The sequence below is a fragment of the Mycteria americana genome, chromosome 12 (genome assembly GCF_035582795.1).
Source record: "Mycteria americana isolate JAX WOST 10 ecotype Jacksonville Zoo and Gardens chromosome 12, USCA_MyAme_1.0, whole genome shotgun sequence".
Lineage (NCBI taxonomy): Eukaryota > Metazoa > Chordata > Aves > Ciconiiformes > Ciconiidae > Mycteria > Mycteria americana.
Genome location: NC_134376.1, coordinates 5,646,424 through 5,662,111, shown reverse-complemented (window position 1 = coordinate 5,662,111; position 15,688 = coordinate 5,646,424). Strand labels below are relative to the sequence as shown.

General features: G+C 40.5%; 1 protein-coding gene across 4 annotated transcripts in view; it reads right to left on the bottom strand.

Moving 5' to 3' along the window:
* Positions 1-1,061: 1,061 nt before the first annotated feature.
* Positions 1,062-15,688, bottom strand: part of CARD11 (caspase recruitment domain family member 11) — a 116,522-nt gene continuing 101,895 nt past the window's right edge. For all 4 annotated transcript variants that reach the window (XM_075515468.1, XM_075515469.1, XM_075515470.1 and 1 more), the window contains 12 exons: positions 15,397-15,449; positions 14,470-14,602; positions 13,695-13,896; positions 12,746-12,872; positions 11,388-11,628; positions 10,878-10,974; positions 9,728-9,823; positions 8,643-8,775; positions 7,909-8,088; positions 6,592-6,716; positions 5,636-5,751; positions 1,062-5,078 (listed from right to left, as the gene is read on the bottom strand). In XM_075515468.1, the coding sequence (XP_075371583.1) occupies positions 4,874-5,078; positions 5,636-5,751; positions 6,592-6,716; positions 7,909-8,088; positions 8,643-8,775; positions 9,728-9,823; positions 10,878-10,974; positions 11,388-11,628; positions 12,746-12,872; positions 13,695-13,896; positions 14,470-14,602; positions 15,397-15,449 (1,708 nt within the window). In that variant the 3' untranslated portion in view covers positions 1,062-4,873. The remainder of the gene's footprint in view (positions 5,079-5,635; positions 5,752-6,591; positions 6,717-7,908; positions 8,089-8,642; positions 8,776-9,727; positions 9,824-10,877; positions 10,975-11,387; positions 11,629-12,745; positions 12,873-13,694; positions 13,897-14,469; positions 14,603-15,396; positions 15,450-15,688) is intronic.

The following is a 15,688-nucleotide window of genomic DNA, read 5'->3' as shown; positions in this document are numbered from 1 at the left end:
ATCCTTGCTACAGAGTTTTCGAACCCTAGGCCATGAAAACAGCTTGGCATAAAAGAATACAGAAACCTCTAACAGGTTTACAGGCATTTTTCCAGCTTTGGCAACTATGTCCACTTCAAGTTCATAGGCAGAAGTCTGCTTTGTGTGTGTTCCTCCTCCCTTGCAAGCTGTGCTGCCAGAGCTGTCTGTGCTGCAGACAGACCGATTGACAGCTTAGCCTCCAGCCAGAATCCTGATCCAAAGGAATATCCAATTCTGTGTAATAAAGTTTGCATGAAATTTTTACCTGCAACAATTCCCCAATGTGCTGAACTGCATGATACTGACTTGTATAATACATCATTTTAGCAGCAAGAGTTAAACAAAATGCAAAGCCAGATTCAGTTTGATTTTTTTCTGGTGATCATAGACATTATACCACATCTGATAGCTATAAGCCATTACTTCCATTATTTTGTAGTATATAAACATCAATAAAAAATTTTCTTCAACAAGTGTTTCAATCAAATCAAATGTTTAAATGTAGACTTTTAGAAATGTTTCAACTATAAAAATAAATTAAAAACAAAAAATGTTTTCAGGTAAAAGATTGAAAGTATGTGAAATATTGAAAAGGACTACTTCAGTATTATTGAAATATTTTAAGATTTTAGAAAATGAAATGTTAGAATGGAAACATTTCCATAGGCAATTGATTTGGATGGAAACACATTTTCTAACAGAACAATATTCCATTGAAAAAATTTCCAGTTGCATTTTCTAGTGGCCAATTTTTCAATGACATTTTCCAAAGAACAATCTACATCTGAAAGTTTTTCAACAAGCTCTTGTGAGCTCTTAAAGGAAAAAAGAAGTAGTTTTCCAATAATAGATTTTTAAAAGCGGTTATTATTCTACGCTTTACACCTTTTTACAGAACATGTAGCATACCACATATAGGACAATTGCCCGGACTTTCTGTTAACTCCTTTTTAAATTTAAAATACAAATTGCTGATAAATGTTCCCAGACCTCAATTAAAAACCTTGAGTGATTTGATTTTAAAATGGATTGATGTAAATGTTGCTTACCTTAGATAGACATACACAACTGGTATCCAGACATGCCTCTGTCAGGCAGCTTGGTCTGAACTCTGGTGTCCTAGCACAGCATCCGGTTCAAACTCGGGTCTGCAGCTTGAATTTTTCTCTTTATTAGACTGAGTTAGAGAATTTATCTGAATTTCAGTGGTATCTGCAAGTCCAGTTATTGATCACAAATCTTACACCAAGTGCTGTCTAACATTACAAAAACACCCAAAGAATATTCCAGCATAAAACTTGTCACATCTTTACACTTTGATGAGATCAGGCTGAAAGTCTGCTTTGGATTCAGTTGTGATACTGTTTACAACAAACGTTTACAACATTTCCAATTTCCATTTTGTTTTCTTAATCATTGCTTCCAGTTTTTCAACCATACAATCACTACTGAAGCTGGCTATGCCTAGGTGGGCATTTGTATATGTGATGAGGAGCCCAGGTTTGTATGTATGACATGTATATGTGAGGAGGGACGTGGTTGGTAGCTTAAAGCAATACCTCACAAGTGAGACTTAGTAGCATGAAAAATACTGCAACGATCTACAGCCCAAGTTCCAAGTTTGCACTTCAAATCTGCCAGGTCAGGACTTGGAATCCACAGTGATTCCAGCACTCTGACATTTAGGGAAATTCATGGCCTCTTTTCAAGCCTGTAGATTTGAATATATTTCAAAATATGCAGAGGTTAGTTTCTTCCAGTTTAGATGGACAGCATTTGGATCTAGATCAGAAACACCTCCTCAGCTAGAGTAAATGATAATGGCCCCTTTTGCTCTGTTGCAGTTCTGGGAATGTGCTCCAGCTATAGATTTGCTCTTTGAGTTCGCATCCAGAAGTCAAGGGGAAATATAGTTTTCAGTCCTTCTCCACTGAGTCAAAGAGAGATGAGGGGTGTGCAGGCTACAGCACACAGCTCTGTCAGGGAACTTCACTTAACAGACTCTGGTTGCTTTGCATCACATGAGTAGACAACCACAATACCTTACAGTATCTGCAGAGCTGGGAATTTACAGGAGATGTACTTGGATACCAAGAAGAAAAGTCTGTTCCATGTATTCACTTCTCTCTTGTTTCACAGAAATAATTAGATCTCTTGTTCTCTGCCTGAATCTCTTGTTCCACTTCTCCCATAAGGTGGTTTAGCTGTCCTAAATTACAGATCAAAAAGCTAAATGCTAAAGGCCAGGCTAATTCTCTAGTTTCTTTCTATAGTCCATGAAAAAAACCCTAGACAGTTCAGAGGGCAATTCGTCTCATCCTTAGATAGCCATCTACAAGTTAGACAAATAGCTCTTTGGAGGTGTATCTCCATTCATTGTAGAAGGAACCTCCTTTAGACTTTGGCATGTACCTTTCCTATGTCTAAAGTTAAGTGAGATAAATCACATCTACAGCTGTTGCGTGTGTAAAGAGGGCGCAGAAATAAAGCTGTGGTGAGAGAAGATCACTGCAGAAACAACCATGGCAGTCTGAGATACTTCATCCTCTCCGCCCCACGAGCCGCCTGTTCTAGCCATTGCACCAGATGTTACTGATCCCTGCGGCACAGCCAGTGGGACACGGACATCCTATGAGTTCTGTCCAGCAGTCGGCTGGTTGCTCCTGAAGGGATCTGCCGCTGCCCTGGCTGAACTTTCTGCTGAAGCAGCTGAGAAACGTTCCTATGGTTCCTCCCAATGCTCAGCTGTGGACTCAAAACTATCACAAGAGGGGCAGTAACAAACCACAGGCAGCTGTTACACAAGGTTGCATTATCAGGACATTAGGAATGAATGCAAAATGCTCCTGAAAGGCTTCGCTTTTCCACCTGATACTTCTTATTTCTGGTTGAGCTACAGAGGATCTCTGAAGAATCATCCAATTTGTTCTATATATACCCCAACTGGTTGTTATTCTTTGCCCTGGAGGGAGTTGCAGATTGTGTGTGCAGCCTGTGCTTTGTAAAGAGATGGCAAAATAGTAGTGTCCCCCTGCTTGCAGTCAAAAGAGATGGCATTGGGCAGGTAAAGAGCTATTCTCTGAGAAACGCTAGCTATGAACCATCTTTCAAACATTAATAATTTGAGAAACACAGTAGCAGGAAGTTAGATGTAAAGTGACATAAATGACTTCTAGAAGATACCATTAGTTAAAAAATGATGTGCATAAAAGAGAAGAACAGAAAAGCACAATCACACAAGCCAACATGAATGTACCCGATCTACCTGAGGGACACCCACAACATCAGAAGCTCATTGCAAAGACAACCTAGCAGTTAATCTAGTGAGGGCAACCAGGCCAGATGTTTTGCTTGGATTCTGTTTGTCTTTTTATTGCCAGCTGCTGCATGCCAGCCTGAAGCACCAAGAAGGGGCACTTGGGATGAACACAGAAGCAAAGGTAAATTTGTTATTAAATGCATCTTAAAAGGGAGGGATATGGCAGGGAATGAAAGATCTAAGGATAATAGGATGTACAACTCTTCATCTGTAGGTCAATTTTTACTGCATTTCAGATCAGCAGTTGTGCAAGTCATTATTATCTGGTCAGTTTTATTGAATCCATTTGGCAGTCTCAATACAGTGTCTAATGTATAGAGGAAATATTTTAAAGACTGAAGAGATTTAGGAGTCTAAGTGCCACTCATTATCAGTGGAACTTAAACTCTCTGAGGAGTTAAGTGCTTTTGAAAACGGGATGTGGTCGTCTAAGTCATGTACACAGTTTTGAAAATATTATGCTACTTGGCCACAGCACAGTGTAATGCTTGCTGGTCTCCTTGCTGTCAGTCATGGCAGAGAGGTCAAGGACTGAGTGGCTTGCAGCGATTACTGGCTTATGAAATTCTCCTTTTCTTCTTCTCAGAACAGTCCCTCCTGTTGAGAGCAGGCATGTTGGCAGGCGATGATGTTGTAGAGAAATACAGATTTCAGTGGAGAAACAGAGAAACCTGTTGTCTGGAGAAGGCACCATGGTATTTTCCACGAGTAAAAAATATTAAAAATTGAGAGATGTACAAATGAATACAATGCAGAGGCAGGGATAAACTAAATGAAATATTGGCAGATCTGGAAAGATCTGATGTGTCACTGGGACAGTGGAGTCTATTTTCCCGTAAGTGCCAGGGCTACAAAGGAAACCTGCAAAACTGTTAAATAAAACTGTGGTTTAAAAAGGAAGGGAAAACTGTCATTTGAATTAATGCCAGGAATAATAGCTATTTTATTCTCTTCTGATTAAAATGGTTATGGAAAAACAGGGCTACAGAGCTGCTATGGCCATCAGAGGTAGTGTTTCTGTTGCTACCAGCCAGCCTTCAGCTTCCTTAATTGGGTATGTTCAGAATCTCACCTCAGGGTGTGTGTGGGGCACATCTCAATTCCATATCCTTTAGCCCAATCCCCATGCTTTATTCCTCTTAGATTCCACTCATCTGGTCTCATCAGAAGTTTTCAATGAGCCAAATGAGATTCATATTTTCAACATAATAAATTACCCCAAGCTCCCTCTCAAGATCTTTGTCCTTCTCACATGTTGAACAGCTGTGGTCCCTTAAGAGATGCCGGTGGGTCAGAAGTTGTGGTGGTGGCTGTGGTCTGACCCACATCCTAGACCTCCAGCATCGGAGACACTGGCTATTCAACACAGCTCCAGTTCCATTCCATACATGCGTTCTGCCAGCAGGAAGTCCCCAGCCAGCAAGGGTGAAACAGGAGTGAGCGCTGGGCACCTAATCAGAGAATTCTGTGAGCCCCTGCTCCACCTGGGTATGTCCTTTTGTCACCAAAGAGCTCCACTTTACTTATTGTTTCTTATAGCTGATCTTCATCTATCCAGATGGTTTTACGCTGCTCTTCTCCGATCCTGTCTTTTATTGTTCGGATAAGATCTTCAATACTGCTCCATGCATCTGCCTCTACAGAGGCATAAAGACATGGCAGTGCTTCCAGTTCTTTCTCCTTCAGACGGCACATACGTAAAAACTCATCTTCAGTCTCTGGTTTTGGCAATAGTTTCCTGTATCAAATGAGCAGACCAAAAATAAATGTCTTACATTTTAAGTTAATCCTGTAGTCCCAGCTGTCCCATCAAGAATTTATTTTCTCCTGACTATATACAAGCAATAAAAGCAGTGGAGAATACAGCTACTCCAGGTCTATCCTCCCCTTACCTCCATGCTGCCCTCAAGGAAAAATATTTGCTATGGGGAAACAATTTAAGAGGATTGAATGCAGGGAGAGTGCAAGTGTTTACGACCTTTCCTCTTCCAGCTAGCATTACCTTAAAAAATGCTGTGGGAATGCTGAGCGTGGAGAAAACCACGTATTCTTCAGTCTCATCCTCCCACAATGCTCATTGCTATCAGTGACAGTGAAAGAGTGCTAGATTTGGGGAATTCCTGCTTTCCCTGGTTGTAAGATTTCAGGGAGGAGTCATGGGAGGAAATAGTGCACGTAGAAGCACCAGATGAAGAGAGAAGTTCTTTATTTCTCTCAGTGAGAACATTATTGGACTCAAGAATTATTCACTGAATAAGACGGAATATCAAATATGCAAAAGGTTTGATATGTTACCTGAACCTCTTGATGTTTTTCTCTGAGACTCTGATAAAAAGAACAATAGGATATATCTTGGCTTTGATTAAATCCTTTGTGCAGCTTATTCCAGCTTCCAGGAGACAATGCTTGTTCTAAAAACAAAGTCATAACAGCGTCACAAAGGAACATTCGCTGCTGTGGAATCTCGAGATAAAGGTATCCATACCTTATGGGGTGAGCTGAAAAGCTCTCCCTTTACCATTGTAGTGATTTAAAACCTTTTAATCAAATATACATTTAAAGTCTAAACTCCTCCTTCTGGTTTACAACTAGTCAGTCAAATAACAGCTGAGCTTAATAGCTTTCTGAAAAGGTTGCAAATAGAAACGGATTGATCTAAAGATGAAGAGTATGATAAAATGCCAGTTTTACATATATACACAAACACACATACTGGCTCTTTCTTCAGAAAGAACATCTGCTGCAACTACTTGTGAGAGAAAAAAACATCACTTTAATTCTCCTTTTTTCCATGCTGTGCATCAAATCTACTCTACTTGATATAAGATCTCTGTCTTTGACATTGTTATCTTTGTACTGTACACCCCTGTGTCTGTGTTTCAGGCTATCCTTTCTTTTGTCTAGGTCCTTGTATCTCTTACTCTCTTGCACATTCATATATACTTATGATATGAAAAGGAATTGAATAAGGGATGGAGCATAGAAAATGAAAGGATATTTTGCTGCATCAATGTGGGTCATCACAGGGAATGAGCGAGAATATAAAATGATATGGCTGAGGATGAAAAAGAAAAGGAAAAGCAAGAGCACAAATAAAAGCCATTTGGGAGAATAAATAGAAATCTGAGATTGAAGGTGGGCAAGAGAGAACATGCAACTGTATATTGGTCAGTCTCTTATTCAAGAAGAAACATACATTGCAGACAGATTCACAGACAGCCTATCGAAGGGATACAGAGTACTCTAAGCACCTTGGCAGTGACAGCCTCAATATTGGCAGGTACAATACATTCATATGTGTTGAGATTCTTTTCTCTGCTGAAGATGATAGTCTCCGTTCTTTGCTTCCTTAAGAACTCTTCCTTTGTTACAATATCTGGAAAGAGATGTGGATGAGGACAAAATCAAGATTACAGCAACAGAACACCCAGAAAACTATCCAGTAGTACTTCACATAGGATGTAAGGATGGTTCAGGGAAAGAAGACGAGCAATGAATTGTCTTAACAGCTGCCTCATTTCTTCCATTGAATTCAATTAAAGCTTAATCTGATCACAGCTGAGCATCTCAGCTATATCCTGCACCAATGAGTCCTTGGGCAATTACTACAACACTATGAAGGCATTAAATTAAAACAGTAAATACAATTCCAGCACCTAATGTTATATAGTAACATTTCAGGGCTGGAGGATGCTGAGAGGTGCTGAAAAAAGAAGGTCTCTTCAGTATAGGCTTCTAAAACAAGGATTTAGTGTTCCAACATTTGTGTTTAAAGTTTCAAAAAATTTGGCTTAGGTTGCAATGTGTGGTACTGGCCCCCTTGTGAATTGCAGCTCTAGATCAAAGCTTTTGTTTTATGTTGCAAGACAGGGGATATTTATTGTAATACTTAACTTTTCAGTTTCTCTGTCTGGATAACTGTAAGACTGCGTACTATGCGGTGGGTATTTGAAACTAGTGTAAAAATGAAACGTCAGCTGTGTTGAATGCTGTGTTGTATACAATCCTGCCCTACAGCAATCACAGTACTGCATATTGCTTTAATAGTAAATACTTAGCATGGAAGAAAATCAGTCTTTCGAGCAGATCAAATGCACAATCTTCACAGCCTTGGACGAGATAGAAACCTAAAGTCGCTCTAGGGAAGATATTCCTCATAATAGCAAATACTAGAAACAAATTAATCAAAATTTCACATTGCCTAGATATGCAGTATGCAAGCAGTATGCAAACAGTATGCAAACAGAAAGAGCACTCGCAGCATTTCAGTCTCGGAGGGGCATCCTAGCAACCACACAGCATACACATGGATAATATTCATAGACGCAGAATCTCATAACCATGTGCACTGGCTGTCAAAAACATTCAAATATCTCAGATATTCTCAAAAAGCAGGATTTACAGCTACACATCACTCTGATGTGACTTGAAGTACCTCAAGCAACTATCACATGTCTATGCCCCTACGTGTGCGTGCATATATATATATATATATATATATATATATGTATGTGTTCATATTTCCAATACTGAGGGTTAACAGTCATGGTCCTCTTTTATCCCATTACCTGGCTTGCATATGTTGAATTCCAGGGCACCTCCAGAGTTGAGAAGCTTCTGTACCAAGGTCTTGGCAAGCATGGTGGGGGTGAAAAGCACAGGGCGCCTGCGCTCACAGTGGATTGGTCTCACCAAGCTATAAGGGATCAGACTGAGCCTCTTATTGATTTCACTTTCGGAATCCAAATCTGAGTGAAGAACAAGACATTTATCCTCTGGTTTCCTCTCCATCAGTATTTGGAGAAAAAGAAGGAGAAACACATGAACCAGAAATGACATGGTTAGTCATACTGGTCCTCCCTTCTCTTTTGCCAGGGTTGTCTTTACTATATATCCAGTAGTATGACGTCCAGACTAATAGTAAATAATTCAAGTATCTTTTGCTTTCAAGGGATTATTTAATAGTTTAACAGGACACTTACTTGGAGAATCTTTCTGCTTATTAGCTGGACTTACTTTGAGTTAAATGTCTTTGAACAAAGAGCAAGAAAGCACCTAGGAAGAACTGCCAACCAAACAGGAAGTTTCATTGTCCTAAACTTGCTCATGAAGGCATAGTGCTCCAAGCACTTTTAGCAAAATCAGTGTTTTGGTCACAAATGCTGTTGAATTTTTGCACAGTGGACCATAGATGCTGGTAATAGGAAAGACCTATAGCATTTTTTCACAGCCATGCTGTTATGTAGACAGCCTTTATATCAGTGCCATGTGTGTAAAAGCCATTACTGTTGTATATCCATACCTTCCAGTTTATCAGGCAACAGCTTCTTTGCTTCAGATGAGGTCCGTGCCAGATCAGAGGGCCAGCCAGTGACGATACGGACTCGTTCATTGCTGTTCATACGCTTATATTTGTTTTCAGACCTACTGACAAACTGAAAAGTTGAACAAAGAGATTTGACCCTCATTTCTTACATTCTTTAATCGCCCCTGTATTCATCAATCTGCACTTGTTATCTACGAGATCTGAATTACCTATGTCTATCAAAGACAAAACTCCATGGATCTCTCGACTGAATTCAAAGGCTCTTTAAATATCATAGATCTGATTCAGAGCCTTTGTTAATCCCCTTTGGGATTTCTTATTTTGTTCTCTGCTCTTAAGCGGCATGTTCTTTTTCTTCGCAGAGCTCCCTGCTATCACCAGTACAAGCACTGATGTGTCCACAGCAGAGTAACATAAGCACTCTGAGTATTTGCACAAATGTATCACAGGTTACACCCAAAACTCTGCCTCTTCTTTGCTGTGCCACAGAGACTTAAAACCTCCCAAATGGCACATTTTCACACTGAGGAATAGGCTTCATGCTTTCATTTTCCACCCACCCAACTATTCCTCTATCCAAATATTAATTCCTCCTCCTGTATATTTGCTAACCTTCACAACCATCTTCCTTCACAATATTTTTTGTCCTTCACCCACACACGTCTCTCACGCTCAGAGTCACTGACCTACAATTAAAGGACTATTTTCTGATAGAACCTCATCTCACAGAGACTTGGCGATTTGGTCTAGCCCAATGGATTTGTCCTTATGGTTCAAGCAAAACACATTTCAGCCTCTGATGGCAGACATGTTTAATTCATCAAGCTACATTAGTAATGGAAGGCATGCACTTAAAAATAAACACCCCACGTCACAAGAGCAGTTAGAAAACACAACCCATTCATCTTTTTCATATATTAAATATCTTTCTGATAGGAAGAAATCCCGATACAACCTCTATACCTGAGGTGGGGTTTCTGGGGAGATTAGGATAGCCTGAGAATATCTGCCGTTCAGATCCAGTATTTCAGACATTGCAATGAGTATTTGAATTTTATTACCTGTAATATTTGACCCAAAAGAAAGCTTGCTCTGGATAGGCGAGGGCTGGCTTTTGGGTCATTCTGTGGGGCAGGCTCCTCTGGCTGCAATGTATTCTAGTAAAAAATAACACAGGAATTTTTCTTTCTCTCCCTCTTTTTTTTTTTTTAATCACAGCATTCAAGAAACAGAACAAGCAAAAGCAGATCTTTTATATTTCCAGTAGAAGGGATAGTGATTGATTCATATCTATCCCAAATATAATGTTCTAAGCAAAGTGTAGACATAGCATGGCCTACACTGAGAAACACTGCTTCTTTTACTGCTCTTCCACATTCCTTTCCTCACAGGAGACTGCTCTCCACAGCTTATGAAAGAGGTAATTTCTGCACCAAGAAATAGCATGCAAAGCTTTTGCTTTCACTAGCATCTCTGCCAGTGATCTCTGTCCCTTTGATCAGTGGGGACTGGAGTACAGAAGGAATGCATGACACTTAACCTTGAATGAAATCAAATACGAGCAGTGGCTACAGTGCCTCTGCAAATGTTAGAAGCATGTATGTCTCCCAAGCTCTAAAAATAACTTATAGTAACTAATATACCAGGAAGTTAGTTTTTAATTATGTAAAGATGGAATTCATGGGTCTAAAGAAAGAAAAATCAAATTACTTTCACTGAGGGAAAAGGAGAAATTGGCAGGGCTGTTGTGTGTGAAGACCTGATATTCCCCCTTCTCTCCATAGCGTGTAGGTTGGAAGAGACAGGTCTCTAATATGGGACAGTGATAGCTCTGTGGATTAGATGCTTGTTCACAGTAGGAGAGAAATAATTCTGATTATTAACTCCAAGGACACAGCTTCTTCCTCATGTGGATGTGAAGATGCATTAGGGGCTTATAGGCAGAGAAGAATGAAAAGGCTCAACTAAGGCACAGAACAAATATTAGACTTTTAAAGTGTACTCCCTCATAGCTGGAAGGGTTAATAGTGTGCCGGAGCTAGGACCATTGCCAGGGACAGTATTATTTAAAGCAAACATAAGGTGCCCATTGCCTGAGACAATCAAAACCTACACAGAGTGTAAACAGGACTTTCTGTAAAATTAACATAATGAATAACAAGTAGCAGTGGAGTAACAGGTGTTAAAAAGACCTTGTTTGTAGATACTTACCCGGAGTGCCCGAAGGGTATTATATGAACTTTCTGTCTCATCTCTGCTTCCTCTGTGCATCAGCCGCTGCAGCTTCACCAAAAGAAGTTGCTGGGCTCTGAAAGAAAGGATGGAATCACATAGATCAAGATATCTTTGAAACCACTCAGAAGAAGGCTGGACTGCAATGGGTCTGTGCCTACAGAAAAGATTAAATAGAAATAGCAGTGAGGACTGACTGAACGACACAGGAAATGCAGGAACAAAATAATGAGCAGGACTGCAGTGCAGTTAAGGATTAAAGAATCTCCATGGCATATTTTTCTATGCTACTTTCTGAGAAACCCACATTATTCTTTCAGGTAACATCTGGAGTCCCCTTTCTAAAGCTTTATAGCTCATATTACAGTTTAACATCACCAGGCCTTATCTCAAAAATGAAGGCATATACCTCTTTCCTTACAGCAGTTACTGATTTCCCTGTTTACAGAACCACTGCTCTCAGTCGTGGTCCCTCAGCATTACACTCACCTGCTGTAGCTGGGGATGGTCCCCGTTTCCAGATCCCTGTCCGTGAAAGGATCGACTCTGGCACACAGCCACTCACACTTGCCCTGGTACATGGTGTCCAGAATATGAACAATCTCATCACATTTCACTGACAGGGAACAGCAGTCCAGCTGGCTGGAGATGTTCAGATTCAAGCGGATATGAAATGAGTCCCCTGATGTGATAAGCCCTTCTTCCAGTTCTGACAGCAGTTTACGGTAACCTGCAGCAACGAAGGAAGGGGTGAAGCGTGATCAGCTACCGGTCGAACCTGGGTATTGCTGCATTCCTGGGCATCCTCTGGGAGAAGCACACAGCACAAATGCCTGAGGTTCCTCCGAGAGACGGTTTATACTTCTAGAGTGCTAGTTACACTAGTTACAACAAGGTTACGGGCCTGCACCTTAACGGCACTAAGGGGTCATTGATTCAGAAATAGCTCATGCTGCTGGTATCAGAATCTGTGAGAATATTCTCATTATAATGATACTTTTAGGTAACTCCATTTTCAGTACTCCACACGTGATCTGTGAAACAGAGAACTTCTCAGCAAAGATGCAGACACAGCTATAGCTCTATCCTGTAAGTACAGCTTGAGTTCTGCCACCAATTTTAATGACAAGCTATTCCCTTTATTATTAGCTCTAATTGGCACTCCCACAATCTATAACATGCTTTATCTGCAGTTAAGTGGTGCTCAAAAAAAATTGCAATAGTCTTTCCTACCTTCAAAAACATCAAAGAAAATCAAAGACATCACTTCCTGTGTGATCTATGCAGCTGAAGTTTTCTAACCAGCATTAAAAAAAAAACCCTCAAATTTTTATACCCCAGTAAAAAGTGGATTTTGGAATGTAATTTTTGATCCATAACCTGAAATTATCATTACAGGCCATGAACACTAAAATCAAATTCTGTTCACCACACATGAACTCCAGCTGTTAAAGATAAGATAAAGCCACAAAGGTAATAAACAGAGCAACTCCATCAGTTAAATGCTAAATCGACTTCAGCTGGATAAAGATGATTCAGCTCACCACACTGTATTACAGAAAACTGTACATAAAAATAAGCTTGAATGTGTTTCGTGAGTCATGTCGTTATTGGCCCACCATGTAAATTCTTCAGAGTCCTGTAGTGACAAGCATATGGGCTTTTTTTGTTCTCAGTCACAAAGCTAAAAGCTGGAGCAGTTACACAGAGTACCTGTAATTAACGCCAGTGGACAAGCTTCTGATTTGTACCAACACAAAGGATTTTCTGGTTCTGCCATTCTCATCCACACTGGTTAGTATAATAGACCTGGGACTATTTTAGATGAGAAGTACTTTTGGTCTTACCTTCATGATTTGATTTATACTGGAGTGTTACTGGACCACTGCACCTCTGAATTGTCCAGTGAACTTCTTCCTTTGTGCAAGTATCCAAGGGAACACTCTGATTTTCCCCTTTGATGCAGCCCTCCAACTAGATATGAAAGAAATATTACTCTCCAGCGCAGGTTCAATCTCTGAGTCAATTATACCATTTTTTTTAAGCGGCATAATCTTTTTCTGATTAAACAATGCAGATACTTTGCGATCAGGATGCAGATTGCATTCTAATTATTTAATTTCTTTTCTCTCAAATTAGGAATGCTAGCAGTCAACAGAACTGCAGCTCTTTGACAATCCCAGGCTTCCCATATCAGTTGTGGGGTTTTTTTCCCCTTGGAGGCATTTTAATAGGAAAATGGTTTGGGAACTTTGGCAATGGAGGGAAAACTAAGCAAAGAGCAACTCAGCAGAAGCACCATTGAACTCCTGTTTATGTGATGCTGGGGACAGCGATGCAGGTGTGCAGCCTTTCTTTCCATTCATATTGTAGCTGTATCCATTTCTGCTCATAACGCATCCAGTCCCAAGATAGGCCTCTCTGAAGAACGGTTTAGGAGTCACCATGCTAAGCGAAGTAGAATGAACTTCCTTTCAGGCAGGAAAGTACTGGGAAGTTGACAGCAAATCCCATTCTAGTCTTTTCAAAGGGGCTGTACTATACAATACAGCATTAGAGAAAGCATCAGTTGCTCTAATCTTTTCCATACAGAGCTACTGTAAAGTGCAAAAGTGTGTGTTGGGTGACCGTAAATACTATTCTCCCATGTTTTCATAGTCAATAGCAGATTTTCTTCTGCGTGAGTCATGTGCTTTGTCATTCATACAAGATGAGAGAAGAAACAAAGGAAAGTATTATGGTGAGTGTGTGGGTGGACAGACATCCTATACTATTTGTTGATTATTTTATGCTCACCAGTAGGATTTGGTGTCCCTCCCGAAGGCCTGCTTTCTCTGCCAGTGATCCTGTCTTGACAGAGCTAATAAAGCTCCCTTTATCATTACCCCCAACCAGAGTGATCTCTGAATTGAGACTGTCTCCATTCAGTGTTATGCGCTGGATGGTATGGCAGGAGTTTCTAATGCGACCAACAGATGTGACAGAGGGACGGAAAGGTCTGTGTTCATGAAAAGAAGTAACAGTTAGTTATCTCAGCTTTTAGCTACCACTCCAGAGTTAAATGCATGCAATATAAATGAGAGACACATAAATAAACCTTTAGTGTTATCAAGCACTAGGATCTAAGGACTCTAAAAGAAATCCTTCTCATTACTGCATAAGTTCTGGAGAAGAGCATCTGGATAGCTTCAGGTGCTCTGACAGGGCTGAATAACTCAGATGTATAACAGTACCTCACCTAGCAACCTGTGGCAGCAAGATAACAAGATCGCAAGGATAAATTTAAGCCTCTAGAACATTTTGTCTGCCTTGAAGTTTTAGAAATTTTAGGATGACCTTCATTGGTTTACAGGATATGAAAGGGCTCCAAAATAACATGTTATACTACTGCCGACACAAAGAAGTAAAGACTTGGCACAGTATCCTGAGCTATTTGTGTCAAATAACAACTTGTGACATCATATTCCTGCCATTATATCTTCAGCAACTAATAGAAAAATGGAGGACCTCTACTATAGTAGCCTTTCCCCTCAGTCTCTGTCTATGGTACGTAAACTGGCGTGTCAAATACCTTTCCAGAGAGAACTTTCTAAATATGGAGTTGACGTGTTCAAGCTCATAGGCTTCCAGGCCTTCCGACTGATGAGAAGAAGAGGAAGAGTGCACCGAAGGAGCTCCATGTGACTGCCTGTCATGACTGTCATCTGAAAAGAGTAACAAGAATGCAAATGAGTCCTAGATAGAGTGACAAAGATGGAAAAGGGGTACATGGATGTTTGATTGATCCCAGCCAAAGCTGAAGGAGGAAATTCCTGATGCAGAGGCATGATTTATGTCCACAGGCCATGGCAAGGAATGCCAGTCTTGCTTACCGGACCTACCTGATCACTCTCACAGAACAGCAAGTTGGAAGGGACCTCTGGAGACTGTCTAGTCAACCCCCCTGCTCAAAGCGGGGTCAGCTAGAGGAGATTGCTCAGGACCTGTCCAGTTGGGTTTTGAATATCTCCAAGGACGGAGACTAGTCAACCTCTCTGGACAACCCTGTTCCAGTGTTTGACCACCCTCACAGTAAAAAGCTATTTTTTTCTGTTTAAATGGAATTGCTTGTTCTTTAGTTTGTGGCCATTGCCTCTTCTCCTTTCATTGGGTAGCACTGAGAAGAGTCTGGATCTGTCTTCTTTATTCTTTGCCCTCTCAATTTGATGCTTTCCTCATTTTAAGGCTGGAGGTCTTCTTATCAACCTACAAACCTCAGCCAAGCACCCTCCATCTATTCATTCAGTCTAATCGTTCTCCCACATAGTTCTTCAGGAATAACTGCTTTCTTATTCTCACCCTTAGTTGCCCCTTTTTTTTCATGTTATGATGAACTGACTTGATTTTTTCTCAGACTATGTGTCCCATCTTATTTAGACCAGGAGTTGATTAATTGACAGTACTTGCAGCTGGTGAACTAATCCCACAGGTCTCATAGTTAAACTATCTTCTTGCTTACCATCTAGCTCCAAAGCATCATATCCAAAGCTGTCATTGTCCTCTTCAACCAGGCTGGAATTAAAAACAAAGCATGAGATAATGGGAGAGAGAGAGAGAGAGAGAAAGCGGTTCACTTTCCAACTTTCAGCAGATTTCTTTAAATTCTGAAGGAGGAACCTTTTCTGTGAAAAAGAAAGATGTTGGAGGTGTTGCATCAGGCGATGGTGCAGCTGCAAAAAAATAAGCAAGGAACATATTTGTGGGCCCAAGGAAGAAGTAGGAAGATGGCAGGAAGACAGTGTGTGTCAGCC